Source organism: Clupea harengus, chromosome 24 (genome assembly GCF_900700415.2).
Source record: "Clupea harengus chromosome 24, Ch_v2.0.2, whole genome shotgun sequence".
NCBI lineage: Eukaryota > Metazoa > Chordata > Actinopteri > Clupeiformes > Clupeidae > Clupea > Clupea harengus.
In genome coordinates, this window is record NC_045175.1 from 15,262,753 (window position 1) to 15,278,784 (window position 16,032).

At 46.8% G+C, this 16,032-nt stretch overlaps 1 protein-coding gene across 1 annotated transcript; it reads left to right on the forward strand.

Moving 5' to 3' along the window:
* Positions 1–1,269: 1,269 nt before the first annotated feature.
* Positions 1,270–14,781, forward strand: LOC105902844 (GTPase IMAP family member 7-like). Its single transcript, XM_031562033.1, has 4 exons — positions 1,270–1,446; positions 1,499–1,556; positions 6,942–7,890; positions 14,709–14,781. Exons 1-4 carry the CDS (start codon positions 1,270–1,272, stop codon positions 14,779–14,781), a joined length of 1,257 nt encoding a protein of 418 aa, XP_031417893.1.
* The last annotated feature ends 1,251 nt before the right edge of the window (positions 14,782–16,032 follow it).

Genomic DNA, 16,032 nt, shown 5'->3' on the forward strand with positions numbered 1-16,032 from the left:
ACCTGTTGGCCTCCTGCTAGATTGGCAGAGTTTGGAAAGCGAGCTGCTCATGACAGCAGTCAATGAGAGGAGCCAACACACAGAACCTGTAAGAGAGGCGCCCTATGTGTGTTAGGTCTCACCACCAGAGGGGCTCAGGTCCTCGGTGGGTGTTCAATGCCTTCTCTAGGTTTTTCCCCCCTTCCAACAAGGTAAACCCTTGGTGGGGGGGCCAGGGATCACTGTTCAGTCAGATGAGTGGGAGACCCCCCTCCTAGGGGGGTGAGGTAAGCAGGCATCTGCTTTTGAATCTTGATCAGGAGCTCTTTCAGAGAATCAATTTCTGACAAAATATGACTCTCTGGTTCAGATTGTCCTGAATCTGTCTCCCTATCCCTATGGCCACGCTGAGGTCCATTGTTGAACCGGTCATTGGACCTCTTAGGGAAACGGCCTTGTTTGGAATCACGAGGAAACCGGCCCTGTTGGCGGTTGCCCTTGCCTTGGAAAGGCTGTTCCTGGCGTTGCTGCTGGCCATTCGGTGCATTCAGGTCGTTTCGGGTTTGCCCGTTAAACTTTTGGAAACGGGGGTTCTGCCAGTTCTTTTCCCCACCCTGCTGCTGGTTTTGGGGAAAGCGGTTTTGAGTGGGACCCTTTTGGGTTGGCCACTCTGATGGCACTTCACACTCCTCCAACTCTAGAGGGTCACCCGCTGTGGGTTGAATGCTGAGCACTCTAGACTCCTCCTCTGGTTGGTCTGTCGGGCGCACGACAGTCTCCCATGTCATTTGTGCCTTTTTCCTTATTTCCCGCATTGTGGGTTTACCCTGCTGGAAAGTTAGGGCAACATGGGTGCGCACACATGGGTGGAGGTTGTGGATGAACAGTGACCTGAAACCCTTATTGTCTTCCAGGCCTGGGGCGCTACTGCCTTGGAAGTACGCGTGTCTTAAACGCGTGTAGTATTCGCGTGGGGGTTCTGTTCTTCTTTGCTTAATTTGAATGGCACTGATGGTGGCTAAGGTCTCATCAGTGTAGGAGGAGTACTCCTCCCGCAAAACCTTGCACAGCCTGGAGTACTTGTTACGGGTGCGAGAGGCCTGCGTCTCTATAAAAGCGTGAACTGTTCTGCTGGTGGTTTTCCAGAGTAATTTCAGCTTTTCGCGGGAGGTGGCATGAGGTAGGTCGCCTAGAGAGTGTTTGATCTCTCTAAGGTAATCCTCTATGTTAGAATTACCGCTCTTTGGGTCAAAACGCTCAATGTCCTTGGCGAGGGAGTCGAGCTGACGCATGCGGGGACCTGGGGACCTCTCTCTCCGTGACTTCCTTGACCTCCTCGACCTCCTGGAGCGGTCACTGCCTGAGCTATCCGAGGAGTATCTCCCTGAGGAGAAGCTACCCTCATCAGAGTCATCCGAGGACGAGGATGAGGATGAGGATGGGGATGAGGAGGGGGGTTTACGGTGCGTAAATTTCACTTCTTTGTGATTTTTCCCTCTCTCCTTTTCCTTCTTAACAGCCTGTGGCCTTAGGGGTCCTACAGGTGTTGGTGGGCGTGAACTGTCGCCACTGGAAGGGTGAGAGGAGGTTACAGCAGGGCGCCTAGGGTTAGCGGAGAGGATTGCTTTGCGCGAGGCGCTGTAATAGGACGCGTCAGAGTCTGACGCTCCTCCTCTCCTAGCTGCTGATGCTGATTCTACCTCTGTCTCTCTGGGGGGTGCTCTCGCCCCCCCTAGGGCCGTGGCGCGCGTCTCTTGGGCTGCCTTCATGGCCTGGTTCTCCACAGCTTCTCTGTGGGCCCTCTCGCTTTCCTGGAGTCTGCCTGAGCATTCTGCCAGTGCCTGGTTGTGGAGCCCGAGCTCCTAATGCAGTTTCTGGTTGACTGCATCTAGTCGGTCACGACTAGAACTCAGTGCCTGGTTCTCCATTAAGAAAGTTTCTGTGTCCCGTCCGTACATCTGGTTCTGGAGCAGGAACAGTCTGCCTATCACGTCGTGCGTGATTAAGGCTCCCCTATGGGGGTCGCGGACATGATTGACTATCTCGTTAATCTTAGCCTGACACAATTCTAGGCCCATGTCTCTATAAGTCCTCCTCTCTCCAGCGGAGATTTTGAGGAGGTCCGCAACCAATTCAAAGAGTTGGTCGGAGCCCTCAGGAGCTTCAGCTCCTGATGCGTGTGGGGTTTGCTGGCTCATCCTGTCTGCCTAGTGTGGGCACGGAACTCCGCCTGGCAAGCTAATGACGTGGTCACTGATGCCTAATCACCCTTTCAATGCAAGCTAGTGCAGGTAGTCACAACGCAAAACTACAACAGTGTTATGTCTGATAACACCAGGGAGGTGCACAGGTGAGGGCCTCTGACCTGTGACTTACACCAACGCTATAGCTACCGTGTTATTTTACAGTTACAATGATTACTAGTTTCTCTCTGGTTACAACAAATACAACTGACAGTGCCGGTTGCTATGGTAACAAACAGTACTTGTGTCTCCAGTGGTTGCTGGTACTACAAGTATGGGCTCCCACTAATTAACTTACCGTGTAGAACGGGGACTGTTAAGATAATTAGTATGTTATTACACAGTTAGTATCACGACACTGTTATTACTCAAAACCACATTTGATTTACGCCTTGGCAGTTTCAATGGACCTGGTAGGGTCCTGGAGTTACTCAGGGGGTTGGATTCTTATCTGTTATTGCCACAATACCACTGAAGCCAACAATACCAAGCCTCACAGGGGGCACCAAATTATGTAGGTGAAACCGGGGTTATTACATTAAGTCAATTAAATCAGTCTCATAAAATTTAATAATCATTAAATTTAGTATTTAATATTTTACAATTAAATTACTAAACAATGGAAAGTTCTAGTTGTATCACTATGCTACAATCTATGTATGGTATCACAATACTAAAGTACTACAATATCACTACACAGTCTATAACACTTTATGAAACAACTAGAAAAGTGAAGGCATTTGAAGTACTTGATTGGCGGAAAATGGCTTTCAGTGTAATATTGGAACAATAACAGGCAAGACAATTGTTTAAGTATAATATAAACAATTTATTAAAAGTAATAAACGGTGATTAACAGTAATATAAAATCAGGTATAATCACAATACACTGGAGTAACAAAACGAGCAAGGCACAAAGTGGAGTTGTGAAATGAGGTACTCTGTTTCAGCAAGGCAGAGGAGGGTGCGTTTGCTTCCTCGTCTCTGTCTGTGTGTGTGTGTGTGTGTGTGAGCGGATGCGTGCGTGTGTGAGCGGGTGCGTGTGTGGGGATGCGCAGTTGCGAATAAACGCGGTCGCGCGCTCAATGGAGAGATGGGGGGAGTGAGAGGAAGGCTGTGCGCAAGCGCACAGGTGAGGGATGCTATGTGCGCGAAGTCAATCGTGTCTCAGAATAGTCACCGGATGCGGCTGCGGGTCCGGGACAGGAAACTTTAGTTTGCTTAGGCGCAACTTTAGTTGGGGGGAGGTACACGAGTATGGAATGCCTAGAACAAAGGACTTTGCCTTAAGGACAAATCCTGGTTAGGCCTTAATTCAAATACTACGATCTTCGACAACACTGAGATTGCAATGTGTGCGTGTATATGTTCGTGTGGTGATGCAAAAGGGAGTTAGAGAGAGAGAGAAAGAGATAGAGAGATAGTGCATGCACAGTCCTATCTAATTAACTAGCAAAAGAACTAAGCAAGATTATTAACGGTCAAAGACCGGGTAGCTTGTGAAATTACAGTTTGCATTTAGATCTTAACGAAATCAAATAACAAAACTTATCACACAGATTAAAACATACATGTAAAACTAAATTCTGCCCAGATATCAGCCTTACTTCGATCGCTCTTGCGTGGCGACCAAGATGTTTTCTGCGGGTTTCCTTGGAGCAGCGTGGAACGCAGGCTTCTGGGAATGCCCGGGGTTTCTTCCTTCTTAATCAATCCGTCGACTGGACTCTGGTACGGCCTGGTGAGGGTCGGGATGAGTCGTGAAGGGGGGTGAAGAATTCTTTCCGTCGACTTGAATAGCAGGGAGGAGGGATCCGGTCGCCTTCTCCTATTCAATTAAACTGCGGGGCTGCAGCGTATTATATCGATATACTCAGGTTTTAACTAGCGATTTCAAATAGATTAGAACTTTGATCAGAAGTCCTATAAGCTATGAGTCGTCGTGTCGTCCTTTGTCCTGATGAGGGGTCATCTGCAGGGAGGGTGTCTCTATATGATGAAAGGACTTCACTGCAGCGAATCCAAACGAGAGAGACCGAGTTTTGGGTTTGCCGCCGTGATAAAGGGCAGAACGCGTCACCAGTTTTATGACCTTGATTGCGGCCAATACCGAGTCAGTCCGAATCAGATAAGGGATACAGGAGAAAAGGGGGACTCTGGGTAATGTAGTCTATGGTAGGACCACCTACAACAGCTAGCTCAACGCTTCAATCAAAGAGTATGGGAGTTGAATCTGGTGCGTGATGTGTAGGAAACCAGGAAAACGCGGAGTGGATTTATATTGCTATGGGTATTCCCCCTACTGATAAAGTCGAACGGATTTGATTGTGAAGCAATGGAAAGAACGCTGGACTAGTAGACCAGTCATGTACTAATATTTTGATGGCAAATGTGGGGGGGGCCAAACGACTTTTTTTTTAAAGTGAGGGGGACGTGATCCCCCCAAGTTATATTGTGGCGACGCCCATGGCCTACATACATTATGGTAGGGCAGGATTACTAGGCTACAAGATGGGTAAATAGTGGTCTCTATTATTATTAATGTTCTTGCTGAGAGTCAAATAAGACTTAGTTCATTGTGTACACACCCATCGCTTCTGAAATATGAAAGGTTGATTAATTAAACCCCATTCATATCGATAAAAAAACACCTTTGATTAGAGGTTTTAGACGCGATTGCGGAAGTAGGGAACGTTTTTTTTATTTATTTATTTATTTTTTCACTAGGGGGGGCCGTCATAATATCTCGCACATGGGCCCGTCGTTACTACGTTACGCCACTGGGTACAGGATTTCATTTTTCTGATGATTTCCTCAACATGGCTTTCCTGAACCTCAGCGAGATGTAGATAAGGTGTTGGTGTCAGAGGGAAGCAGAGATGGAGAGCTGGACATCACAGAGCGAATGATGTTGACCTTGGATCTGAAAAAGTCAATGAAGCTGTTGCATTGCACTCCTCTGTAGCATCAGTTGAAGAGGATTGTTGTGGCTTCAGGAGATGGTTTATGGTAGAAAAAAGCTGTTTAAAGATGCCAGGGTTTTTATTGATTAAGCTGGAATAGAACTGTGTGCGAGCATCTTTAAGGGAATTGGAGTAGGCCCTTTGAGGCTCACGGCAAGCCAGTTTATGGACACTCAGCCCAGAGTGTCTGCAGCGTCGTTCCAGGACACGCCCAGCTGTTTTTATTTTCTGCAGCTCATGTGTGAACCAGGGAGCGGAGTGTGAGACATTTTCCTCACGTGACTTGACAGGGGCATGGAGATCAAAAACACCGCTTAGCGATGTATTATATAATTCATCCATTGATGCAGAATTTGGGCACGTGATGAGCTGGAGATCCATGGTCATAGTGCCTGTGTCAATGCTTTTCCAGTTTCGGAAAGACATTTGACACTTAGGTCTATTAGTAGGCAGCATAAAAGTCAAGGCCGTTGAGACCACCTTGTGGTCGGACACACCGAGATCATAAACCTGTAGGTTACTGATGGGAGCAGAGTCAGTGATAACCAGATCAGATAAGAGAGTGCCCCTTGGTGTGAGTAGGAACCTCAACATGCTGCCCGCAGGCCAAGACACTCAAGCACACTCAGGAAATCTGCTGCAAACTGACAGGAGGGGTTGTCAACATGGATATTTAAATCACAGACAATGACAATGTTAGTTGACATAGTGCAGAGTGAGGTAAGCAGATCGCTAATCTCAGGTAGAAATGATGGGTTTGGTTTTGGAGGACGGTATATTAGAAGCACTGTCATGGAGTATGGAGGTTTGCATTTGAAGGTCAAGCATTCCATAGAAAGATCAGGCATTGGCAGAGGAGACAGTTTTAGTTCAGCCCGGTGCATGATGGCCAGTCCACCACCACGACCAGAGCTGAAGGCTTTCTACATGAAGTTGTATTCAGGGGGGCATGCTTCATTAAGCACGGAGTAGTCCCCTGGTTTATGCCAATGGTTAATGTTAGGCACATGAAGTCAAGCCCTTTGTCTTGAATATGGTCGTATATAAGGAGGGATTTATTTGTGAGGGATTGTGTGTCTAGCATCTCCATGGTGGTAGGAGACAGAGCTGAGGCTGGAAGTCTCTGCAAGCTCCGTTATACACTGCGATCCACTCCATGTTTTCCATGCCTAGTATTGTGCCTAGTATTGGGTAGTTATCGATTCTTCCTATTTGTTGTCAGTACAGTAAGGGACAGCAGGGGGCGCTAGGTGCTGCATGCTGTAGTAGACTAGATTTCACCAGAAATGAGCGGAGGTCAGAGGCAGGTAGTCATTCTTGAGGACGGACACGGCGACTGCATGTCACGGTGTAGTAAACTTTTACCGCTAGCACGCGGGAGCCTTTCGCGTTTGGGTGTAATCCATCCCTCAAGTAAAGTGATTGTCTGCCCCAACCGGTTGGTGGGGGGAGAATGTTATCTTAGGGCACCAGGGGCAGAATGTGGTCTTAATGGCAAATGGGGGGTAATGGGTCTTGAATTACAAAACCCTTTTTGATCTCTTCTCTCTTTCTTCTACTGTTTCTCCTCTGTCTTTGAGCTCTGGGACCCAAGTTCCCTCACTCAGGTATATTTGATCATTCAAGTACATTTGGTCTAATTAGCATCTAACATGTTTATTCAATTATAATTGCTATTATTATTATTATTTACCATTCTACTTTCAGTTTTGCATTTGGGTTTTATGTATCATTTTTTATTTACTTTGAATTCTAGGAACTGTTGACCTCAGGATCGTGCTGGTGGGTACGACTGGATCTGGAAAAAGTGCAACAGGAAACACCATCTTGGGAAGAGAAGCGTTTGAAAGCAATGCTCTACCCAGTCACGTGACTGACATCTGTGAGAAACACTGTGGGGAAGTGGAGGGTAGAAACATTGCAGTCATTGACACACCAGGAATCTATGACAGGAACAAGACTGATGACCAAATGAGGAAACTGATGGCCCAGTGCATCAACCTGTCTCTCCCTGGACCCCATGTGTTCCTGCTGGTGATCAGACTGGGAGTGAGATTCACAAGGCAAGAGGAGAAAGCCGTAAATTGGATCCAGGCCAACTTTGGAGAAGATGCTTCACGGTGCACAATTATACTGTTCACTCATGTAGATCAGCTGAAAGGTAGAACTGTGGAGGACTACTTAAGGTATCAGAGTCTAAATAGAATCTTTTGCAGTTGTGAAGGAAGGTATCTGTCATTCAACAATGATGAAAGGAGTAATAGAGAACAGGTCAAACATCTGTTTGAGAAGATTGAAAGCATGTTCAAAATAAACAAAGGAGAGTTTTACACCAATTACATGTACAAAGAGGCACAGCGAAAAATCACAGAAGAGGAAGAGAGAAAGAGACAGGAGGAGGAGAGGAAAAAAGAAGAGGAGAGAAGGAAACTGGAAGAAGAATGGAGGCAGAGGGAAGAGACACGAAAAGAGAAAGAGAGAAAGAGGCATGAAGATGAGCGAAGAAGAGAAGAAGACAGGAGGAGACAAGAGGAGGAGAGAAAGAGACAGGAGGAGGAGAGGCAAAAAGAAGATGAGAGAAGAAAACTGGAAGAAGAATTGAGAAGACAAGAAGAAGAGAGAAAGAAACAAGAAGAGGAGAGAAGGAAACTGGAAGAAGAATGGAGGCAAAGTGAAGATATACGAAAAGAGGAAGAGGGAAAGAGGTTTGAAGATGAAAGAAGAAGAGAAGAAGACAGGAGGAGACAAGAAGAGGAGAGAAAGAGACAAGAAGAGGAGAGAAGGAAACAGGAAGAAGAATGGAGGCATCACGAAGAGACACGAAAAGAGGAAGAGAGAAGGAATGAAGATGAGAGAAGAAGAGAAGAGATGAAGGCAGCAGCAGAAAAGAGGCAAAGAAATGAAGAGGAAAAGAGGCAGAAATGCAAAGCAAATAAAAAAAGAGCTTCCATTCTTAATTGGATTCTAGTAGGAATAAGTTTACCATTCAAAGCAGGAGTAGTAGTAGGAGCAGAACTAGCAAGAGTAGTAGTAGGAGCAGCACTAGCAAGAGGAGCAAGAGGAGCAGGAAAAGAAGAAGAAGTAGCAAAAGCAAGAAGGAGACAAGGTATGCGTGATTCAATAAGTCTGACTTGAATATCCTACACTACTGAGCACTGGTGTGTGTGTGTGTGTGTGTTAGAGTGTGGATCGGGCCGAATTATTCTCTCCAAGCCCCCGTCCGACAGAGTAGTGCCCGAGCCCAACAGCAATTCAAATAATTTGTCCGAACCTCACCCCTACCCGAGGCCGACGGAGTCAATGTCTCAACTGTTCACACTAATGTCACATTTACGTACGTTTTTTATGAATACCCTGCCTTTATTAATCTCGGGCATCGACGAGTGGGATTTTTCTTGAGCTACTATCGAAGGCGGCAATGCTCGGTTGCAAAAGAGGCCGGTATCATCAGTCGTCTTGCAGACTCCATCCACTTGGAGCTGCAGGGCGGAATTCCCTGTCCGTTTACTATCATATTTCTTTACAACTTTACACGTCTTACATTGGACATATCCAGTAGCCTCATTAGAATCCACATTGACTACTAAGCAGAAATATCTCCATACAGTAGATTTCCCTTCGTTTTGTATTGTTTTAAACTCTCCAGAGACAGTTTCTTTTTAACTTGTTCCATGATGCCAGCTTGCCGCCTGTAGTTGCGTTGTCACAGCATACAGGAAGAAGGCTGTTATCCTAAATGTGATTTGCATTTGTTTGTGTGTGTGTTTGTGTGTGTGTGTGTGTGTGTGTGTGTGTGCGTGCATGCTTATATCCACTTGCTGTGTGATGTAGGTGTTTTAAAATGACATCAAATTAATTTCTAATTATTCCAACGGCAAAATACAAGGCCCAGGGAACTTTGAGGTGCGTAAACGGCACTTGCAGACCCAGACAAACACAAATATCCGAAGAGGCAAAATCCCGGACTATTTTGGAATCCCTGCCGGACGCATTTTTTAGGTCTCGAAAAGAGGACATGTCCGGGTAAAAGAGGACGTCTGGTCACCCTAACTATACAAGACAGGGGGCTAGATGACACAGAAGCTGACTTAGGCAGGGGGCTAGTCAATTCTGTGTATGCAGGTTCACGAGGATAACTTAATTTTAATTATCATGCAAATGAAAAGCCTTTGCCTAATACTTACTGGGTCATATTCATACATTAGCCTTTTGTTTATTCTAATGTAATTACAGGAAAAAATAAACCAAAAGAATTTGGAGTGCGTAGAGAGAGGTGCGTAAATAGAGGTGAGTAATAAAGTCCAAACTCTCAAGGGATTGGTTTCCAGGCTGCAAAATACTTTATTATCATACAGACAACCTCATAAACATAGCAAGAGATAATGGTTTGTGTTAGGGTACATTTCTCTGAAGTTACCTCAGGACTCCAGAGTTGCATATAAGTATATTTATTCAACAACAACAATGTCAGAGAGAGGCACGGGCCCACTCTCAGAGAGAGAGAGAACCCGGGCTCTCTCCCAAACTGCAGCAGACGAGAAATAAGCAAAGTTAAACACAAGACACAAAGTTTATATAGACAATAGTCTGTGTTCTCTGGCGCCACATATTCCATTAGTTTCAAAATACCTGAATTGCATGTGTAAGGCAAAATTCACTCTGAGAATGATTACATTTATAAAATTCACAGCAACCCCTATGCATTGGGTGCTATCAGGCACTCCATGGCCTGGTCACAGTTGAACTAATGACCCCATTGTGCATTCCATTAGCTTTTTGTTGTTGCTTCAGCCTTCCCCCCATTGTCACAGAGAGAACCTCAGGATGTTTGTGAATTCCAAGTTATGTGCAAATGTATATGAATGTAGCATGTTTTATATTGAATTGATTCTTACGATGTGGGCAGCAATCTGATCATGGTTTCATTGCAATCCAAAGTATCTGCCATAGCATTTTGACTAGGCTCATTGTGACATCTGCCTGGGCATACCCAGATGACCGAAGGGTTGGTGGGGGGAGAATGTTATCTTAGGGCATCAGGGGCAGAATGTGGTCTTAATGGCAAAAGGGGGGTGTAAAGGAGTGTGCCCGAGTGGTTGGTTTGGTCAGACTTAAGGGATGGATGAAAGGCACACCAGTACTTCCACAAAGGGGTTTTTTAATTTTCTTGTAGTCCGGTAGTTTGAACAGACAATACAAACAACCAAACAAAACACAATGCAAAATAAAACCAACACGGGGACAATGCCCAAGCTATCTAGTCACCTGGAATTCACACCAGCATCAACTAAGGTATGCTCACGCCAGCGACCTCTCCCCAACTGAGCTGTGCGGCATGTATTTAAACAGCTTGCCGTTACCATTAAATGTGCATTAGTCAATCAGCCGTTTCGCACAGTATTCTCTTCTTCCACGCATACTGGCATAAGAAGTGACGTATGAACATGCATGTTATATTATTAATTCTACCCTAAACACTTTATCAAAGAGTTAGTTAGATAACTAGGAACACCCCTGCCCTAATGAGCTCTTCCCTAGCAGCGCGCGAAACAAACACAGAAAATCATTCACCGCCCTGCATCCCCGTTTGCTTCCCACGCTCACGTAAGACACAGGCAACCGGTGAGTATGCAACTAAACATTTTGGCCACCGATCAATGCACACAGAAACCCCATCTATGTTGGTCCCCACATCGTATCACATCTATGCATATCACACAACATAATCACATACTCCAACGTTCATATTTATGTCCATCCGAACGTCTCATATAATCAGTAATTATGATCTGCGGGGAAATCACTGCTTCACGTGACAGTCGCCATGCGCTCTGTCACAGGGGGTAATGGGTCTTAAGGTACAAAACGTCTCGGTTACTTACATAACCTCGGTTCCCTAAGCAGGGACCAGATATAACGGAAGGTATATGACGTAGTCATGGGACCAATCGAAGCACTATTCACTCACGCCGGAAGGCCGAGATACGTCCGATCGCTCTCCTGAGCCCGCCCCCTTAGGAGCCCTTAAATAGGGATGACGCGGACGTATCTATCTTGGAAAAGAAACTGAGCGTAGAAAACCTAATCCAAGAGCAAACACTGTACACGCAACTCTCGTTATATCTGGTCCCTGCTTAGGGAACCGAGGTTACGTAAGTAACAAGACGTTCCCTATCACAGCTGGACTACGATATAACGGAAGGGACCGTATATCCTCACGTGTGATAATACAGTGGCAGCCAACACACACACCAACTTTATATTGATTTTGCCCTCCCAGAGGTTCATACAGCAGCTGGTGGTGAACATTACAGGGCATTTACTTTGTACATAGGCTAAGGGATCACCGATCCCCTGCCCGTAGAAAAACCCATAGATTGGTTAATTCGCCTCGTAACACATACGCACGCATGCAGCTTCTCCAGGGGATCTAAGGACAAACTTGTATATGACAACACGATAGCCTCTATTATCCAACGGGAGAGGCTCGGTTTTGACAGAGGTCTGCCCTTTGCTCATGCGCCAAAGCACACAAACAGCTGAAGGCCCCAGTGCGCTCTACATAACAGCGAAGAGCGCGTACTGGGCAAAGCTTATTCAAATGTTCCTCCTCTGCTGACGCGAAAGGAGGAGGCGAGAACACTGCCAACTCAATCACCTGATTGCGGAATGGGGTTGCCACCACTTTAGGTGTGTAAGCAGCATTAGGTTGCATAACCACTTTGTCCCCAGCGATCGAGAACTGAAGGCATGATGGGCTGACGGACAGGGCTTGCATGTCACCAACGCGCTTTGCTGATGCCAGTGCCAGTGCCAGTAACAGCGCAGTCTTTAAAGAGACACATTTTATGTCCACCGTCTCCAGGGGCTCAAATGGAGGCCCTGTTAGAGCACGTAACACAACCAGCAGATCCCCTGAGGGTATGAGGTGCCTGTCAGGCACCCTGAGACGTCTCACTCCAGCCATAAAGCGTGACGCTAGAGGATGGCTGCTGGGGTAATTGCCAATGATGCCTGAGATGGCCGCCAGGTATACCTTGAGAGTGGAAGCTGCCTTCCCCTCATCAAACAACTGCTGTAGGAATTCTAATATGACGCCCAGCGTGCAGTTGAAGGGGTCGTGCAGGACACACCATCGTTCACACATGCTCCACTTCAGCGTATAAAGAGATCGGGTAGACACTGCCCGAGCACTCTGGATCGCAGCCTCTACTGAGTCTGAAAGCCCTGAAGCTAGGAGCCTTCTACTGTCAGGTGCCAGGCTCTGAGCTGCCACAGCTCCGGCCGGGGATACCAGATTGTGCCGCGTGCCTGTGATAGGAGGTCTCTCCGAGGAGGCAGCTCCCAGGCCGGCTGCACTGACATTCTGTTCAGATCTGCAACCTATGGCTGATTGGGCCAATGGGGTGCCACTAACAGCAATTCTCGGCCCTCCTCCATCATTCTGCTCAGCACATGCTGGAGAAGAGGAACTGGAGGAAAACGGCAGAGGCCATCATGCCCAACAGTCTTTGGCATAGAAGAGACAAGACTTTTTGCCCTAGCCAGAACTGAGTTACGCACGATCTGATGGCCTTTATCCTTTCTTGAGGCAGACTGACCGTCACTGAAGCGGAGTCTGGTGTCATGCCCAGAAAAAGCGCGGTTTGGCTGGGGCTCAAAACGCTATTTTCTCTGTTAACCACAAGGCCTAGGCGATGTAAATGTGACACCACTAGGTGGCACTCTTGCCTTGCTGCCTCCCTTGAACGACTGCTAGCAGCCAGTCGTCCAGGTAATAGAATAGCAGCAGCCCTTTCTTCCTTTGTAGGAAGTGGACCTGCTCTTGCGGAACTACAGATTGGACCCCCCTTTTGAACCCGGGAGGAGGGCAGGCAAACTGCAGTGTATAACCCACTGTTATTGGGCCTCATTCTCGAACGCAGTTAAGAAGAATTTAAGAAGGCATTTCTTCTGAATTGGATTTAGGAAAACATTTGGCATTCATGAAAGTTTTCTCATCTGGGATTTGTTCTGAACGTCAGAAGACTTTCCGAACTCGAAATAGCAGTCGTAACTCGGCCAGAGTTTTCTCAAATGCGATTCCTTAAAACGCAGTTTTTTTGAGGAATCGCATTTAAGAAAACTCTCCGTGTTAGAAGTGTTAATGAATTTGTGAGAAATCGTTGGTGATTGCGTTCACATCAACTCTACAGACATCCTCGGATTAAAATAATTATAATAATAATAATTACGAGAATATTTGTATCATTAACAATTACGTTTTGGCAATAGTCATGATTCTACGAGGCACCGTGATGTCATAAAATAAATAAAATTACTACACCAGAATGCTGCGCTCGTCTAGTGAGCGTCGTTTGGCACTGCCCTTTGTGCAAGTACGGCAATCCAGAATTTTCATTTGTAGTTCCACGTTGGTGGAACGAACTGCCTAGCACTACCAGAGCAGGGGCGTCCCTCTCTACCTTTAAGAAGCTTTTGAAGACCCAACTCTTCAGAGAGCACCTCCCTTCCTAACTGACACTTTTACTAGTGCTTAACTTGAACTTACAGCAGTTATATTCCTGCACTTCGTTTTTATTTTCTATTTCGTTTTTCTATTTCTTATGTAAAGTAGTATTTATTGTTACACTAGGTCTGTATTGTTCGTAGCTCGACTGTTCTCTCCCTTGTACGTCGCTTTGGACAAAAGGGTCTGCTAAATGACTAAATGTGAATGTACACGAACACTGCAAATGTAAGTGAATAAATACATAAGCACTAAACTCAATCACGTTGATATAGCTATAGTGGAATAGAATGGACACATCTACATCCTGCAACGGTCCACCTTGCTTTCGTGTAGATTCGGTCGATTCCGACTGAACACGTCACTACGGTTGCGTGCCCTAATAAGGAGCTGGCGGGGCGTGTATGTATGCAAATTCAGGAGCACGAGAACGCGCTTTCAATTTGAGAAAACTCTTCCGGTGGAGCACAGCTCAGAACACTTCTGCTGCATAGGAACACATTTTCAAGCGTTCATGAATTTGTCGGATGTCTTTTCCTTACGTTGTTTTTCCGAAGCCCGTAAGAAACATTTCAGAAGAAACTTCAGAAAATGTTCGAGAATGAGGCCCATTGTTTTTGGCACCAATGGCGACGCAGTGCATGCGTGCCAGCTCTCCGCGCAGCATTTCATGCTGAGCTTTGAGTTGAATAATTGGCCAGGAGTAAAAACCGCTCATGGCCAATCTGCCTATGTCTAGATCTGTGCCCGCTCGATCTAGGGAGGGGGTCAAGATCTGGGGGCACACCATCACATTGTTTGAAAAAATGTGGGTGTATGGGTCCAGAGGTGGATATGTTGAGGGGAAATTTACACAAGCATGACTTATGTCTGCGCCTACAGGGGCAGTGTGTGTGACATGTGAGGGTTGTGCTTGTGGAGACTGACACACTGTGCTTGACATGAAGGGTGCATGTGAGCGGCGGGCAGTCTTTTTGGTGGTGGGGAGTCCACTTCCCCTCCCTTCAATGGCAGGCGATCAGGTTTGCTGGGACCTGTTCAGCCCACCCCCACGGCGGGCAGCAAGCCGGTGTGGGGCTGGGAGTAAACCCGCTCAGGGCCAACCTGCCGATGTCTAGATCTGTGTCTGCTCTGCTTAGGGAGGGGGGTCAAGATCTGGGGGCACACCGTCACGTTGCTTGAAAAATGTGGGCATATGGGTGCCGTGGTGGATGCGTTGAGGGGGAATTTACACACGCATGACTTACTGCTGCGCCTACAAGGGCAGTGTTTGTGACATGTGAGTGCTGTGCTTGTGAAAACTGACACACCGTGCTTGACATGAAGGTTGCATGTGAGCAGCGGGCAGTCTTTTTCGGTGTGGGGGCTGACACAGGAGGGCCACAGTAGTATTCCCCATCCAGCAGCGATGATTGCGTGCTGGGTGGAGGAGACCTAGCCGGACAGTTTCCCTCAGTGCTACACCAAGTAGCTGCTGACTCGGGGTCATGGGGAGAGGGTGCCCGGTGTCTAGCCCATTTCAGTGTCGTCGACCACTCACACGTCCCTCTAGCTGTTGTCCAGCAGGCTCTCCGTCTCCAGCCCGAAATCCACATCTGGAATGGGCTGGTTGGAAAGCAGTGAGGGAGCTTCACTGCCTCGTGGTGTGCTGTTACCAGGAGGGAGGGTGAAGGACTGGGATGGTGCAGCGGGGGCGGCTGCAGCAGTTAAGCGGCTACCGGACTCCCCGCTACCTGTTGCCGACGGTGTGCACTCCTCAGCTGGGAGAGTCTCTCCAATCTGAGCAGGCGTCGGCCGTCTTGCATCTCTGCGGTCCCAGCATGCGAGGCATTTAGCCTGCTGAGGCACTGGAACGAGAGAAAAATTTGTACAGAACGAGTTTGATAACCTTACCAATGGTGACAGCCGTTGACGGCAAGCTAGCTAGCAGGCAGTGGTGGACAGTAACGAAGTAAATGTAATTTGTTCCTGTACTTAAGTAACATATAGATGTATCTGTACTTTACTCAAGTATTTCTATTTGGTGAGACTTTATACTTTGACTCCACTACATTTCAAAGTGAAAATTCGTACTTTTTACTCCATTACATTTAGTAAAACCTCTCGTTCCTTTTTACCAAAGCGAATCAAATAATGAGAGGGCAAAGCGAGTGCACAATCACACCAATCAGGGTTCAGCGCGCGATTTGCTCTGAAGTCCTTTTGGTTTCGTCTGTTTCGTTCGTTCGTTGAGCGCGAGCTACGTTGAATTCGTTACAACGAAACTGCAGCATTTTGAGGATGTTTTATGCTCATGCTTACTTAACGCTACATAAATGATGGAAATGATGGAAGAAAC

What these genes read in the sequence shown, in the direction of transcription:
- LOC105902844 (XM_031562033.1), top strand. Translation starts at nt 1,270, where the DNA reads ATGCGGGGACCTGGGGACCTCTCTCTCCGTGACTTCCTTGACCTCCTC. An exon ending in GAACTGTCGCCACTGGAAGG is followed by an intron (nt 1,557 to 6,941) that starts GTGAGAGGAGGT and finishes TTTGAATTCTAG; the next exon opens with GAACTGTTGACCTCAGGATC. An exon ending in AAAGAGGAAGAGGGAAAGAG is followed by an intron (nt 7,891 to 14,708) that starts GTTTGAAGATGA and finishes CTTCAATGGCAG; the next exon opens with GCGATCAGGTTTGCTGGGAC.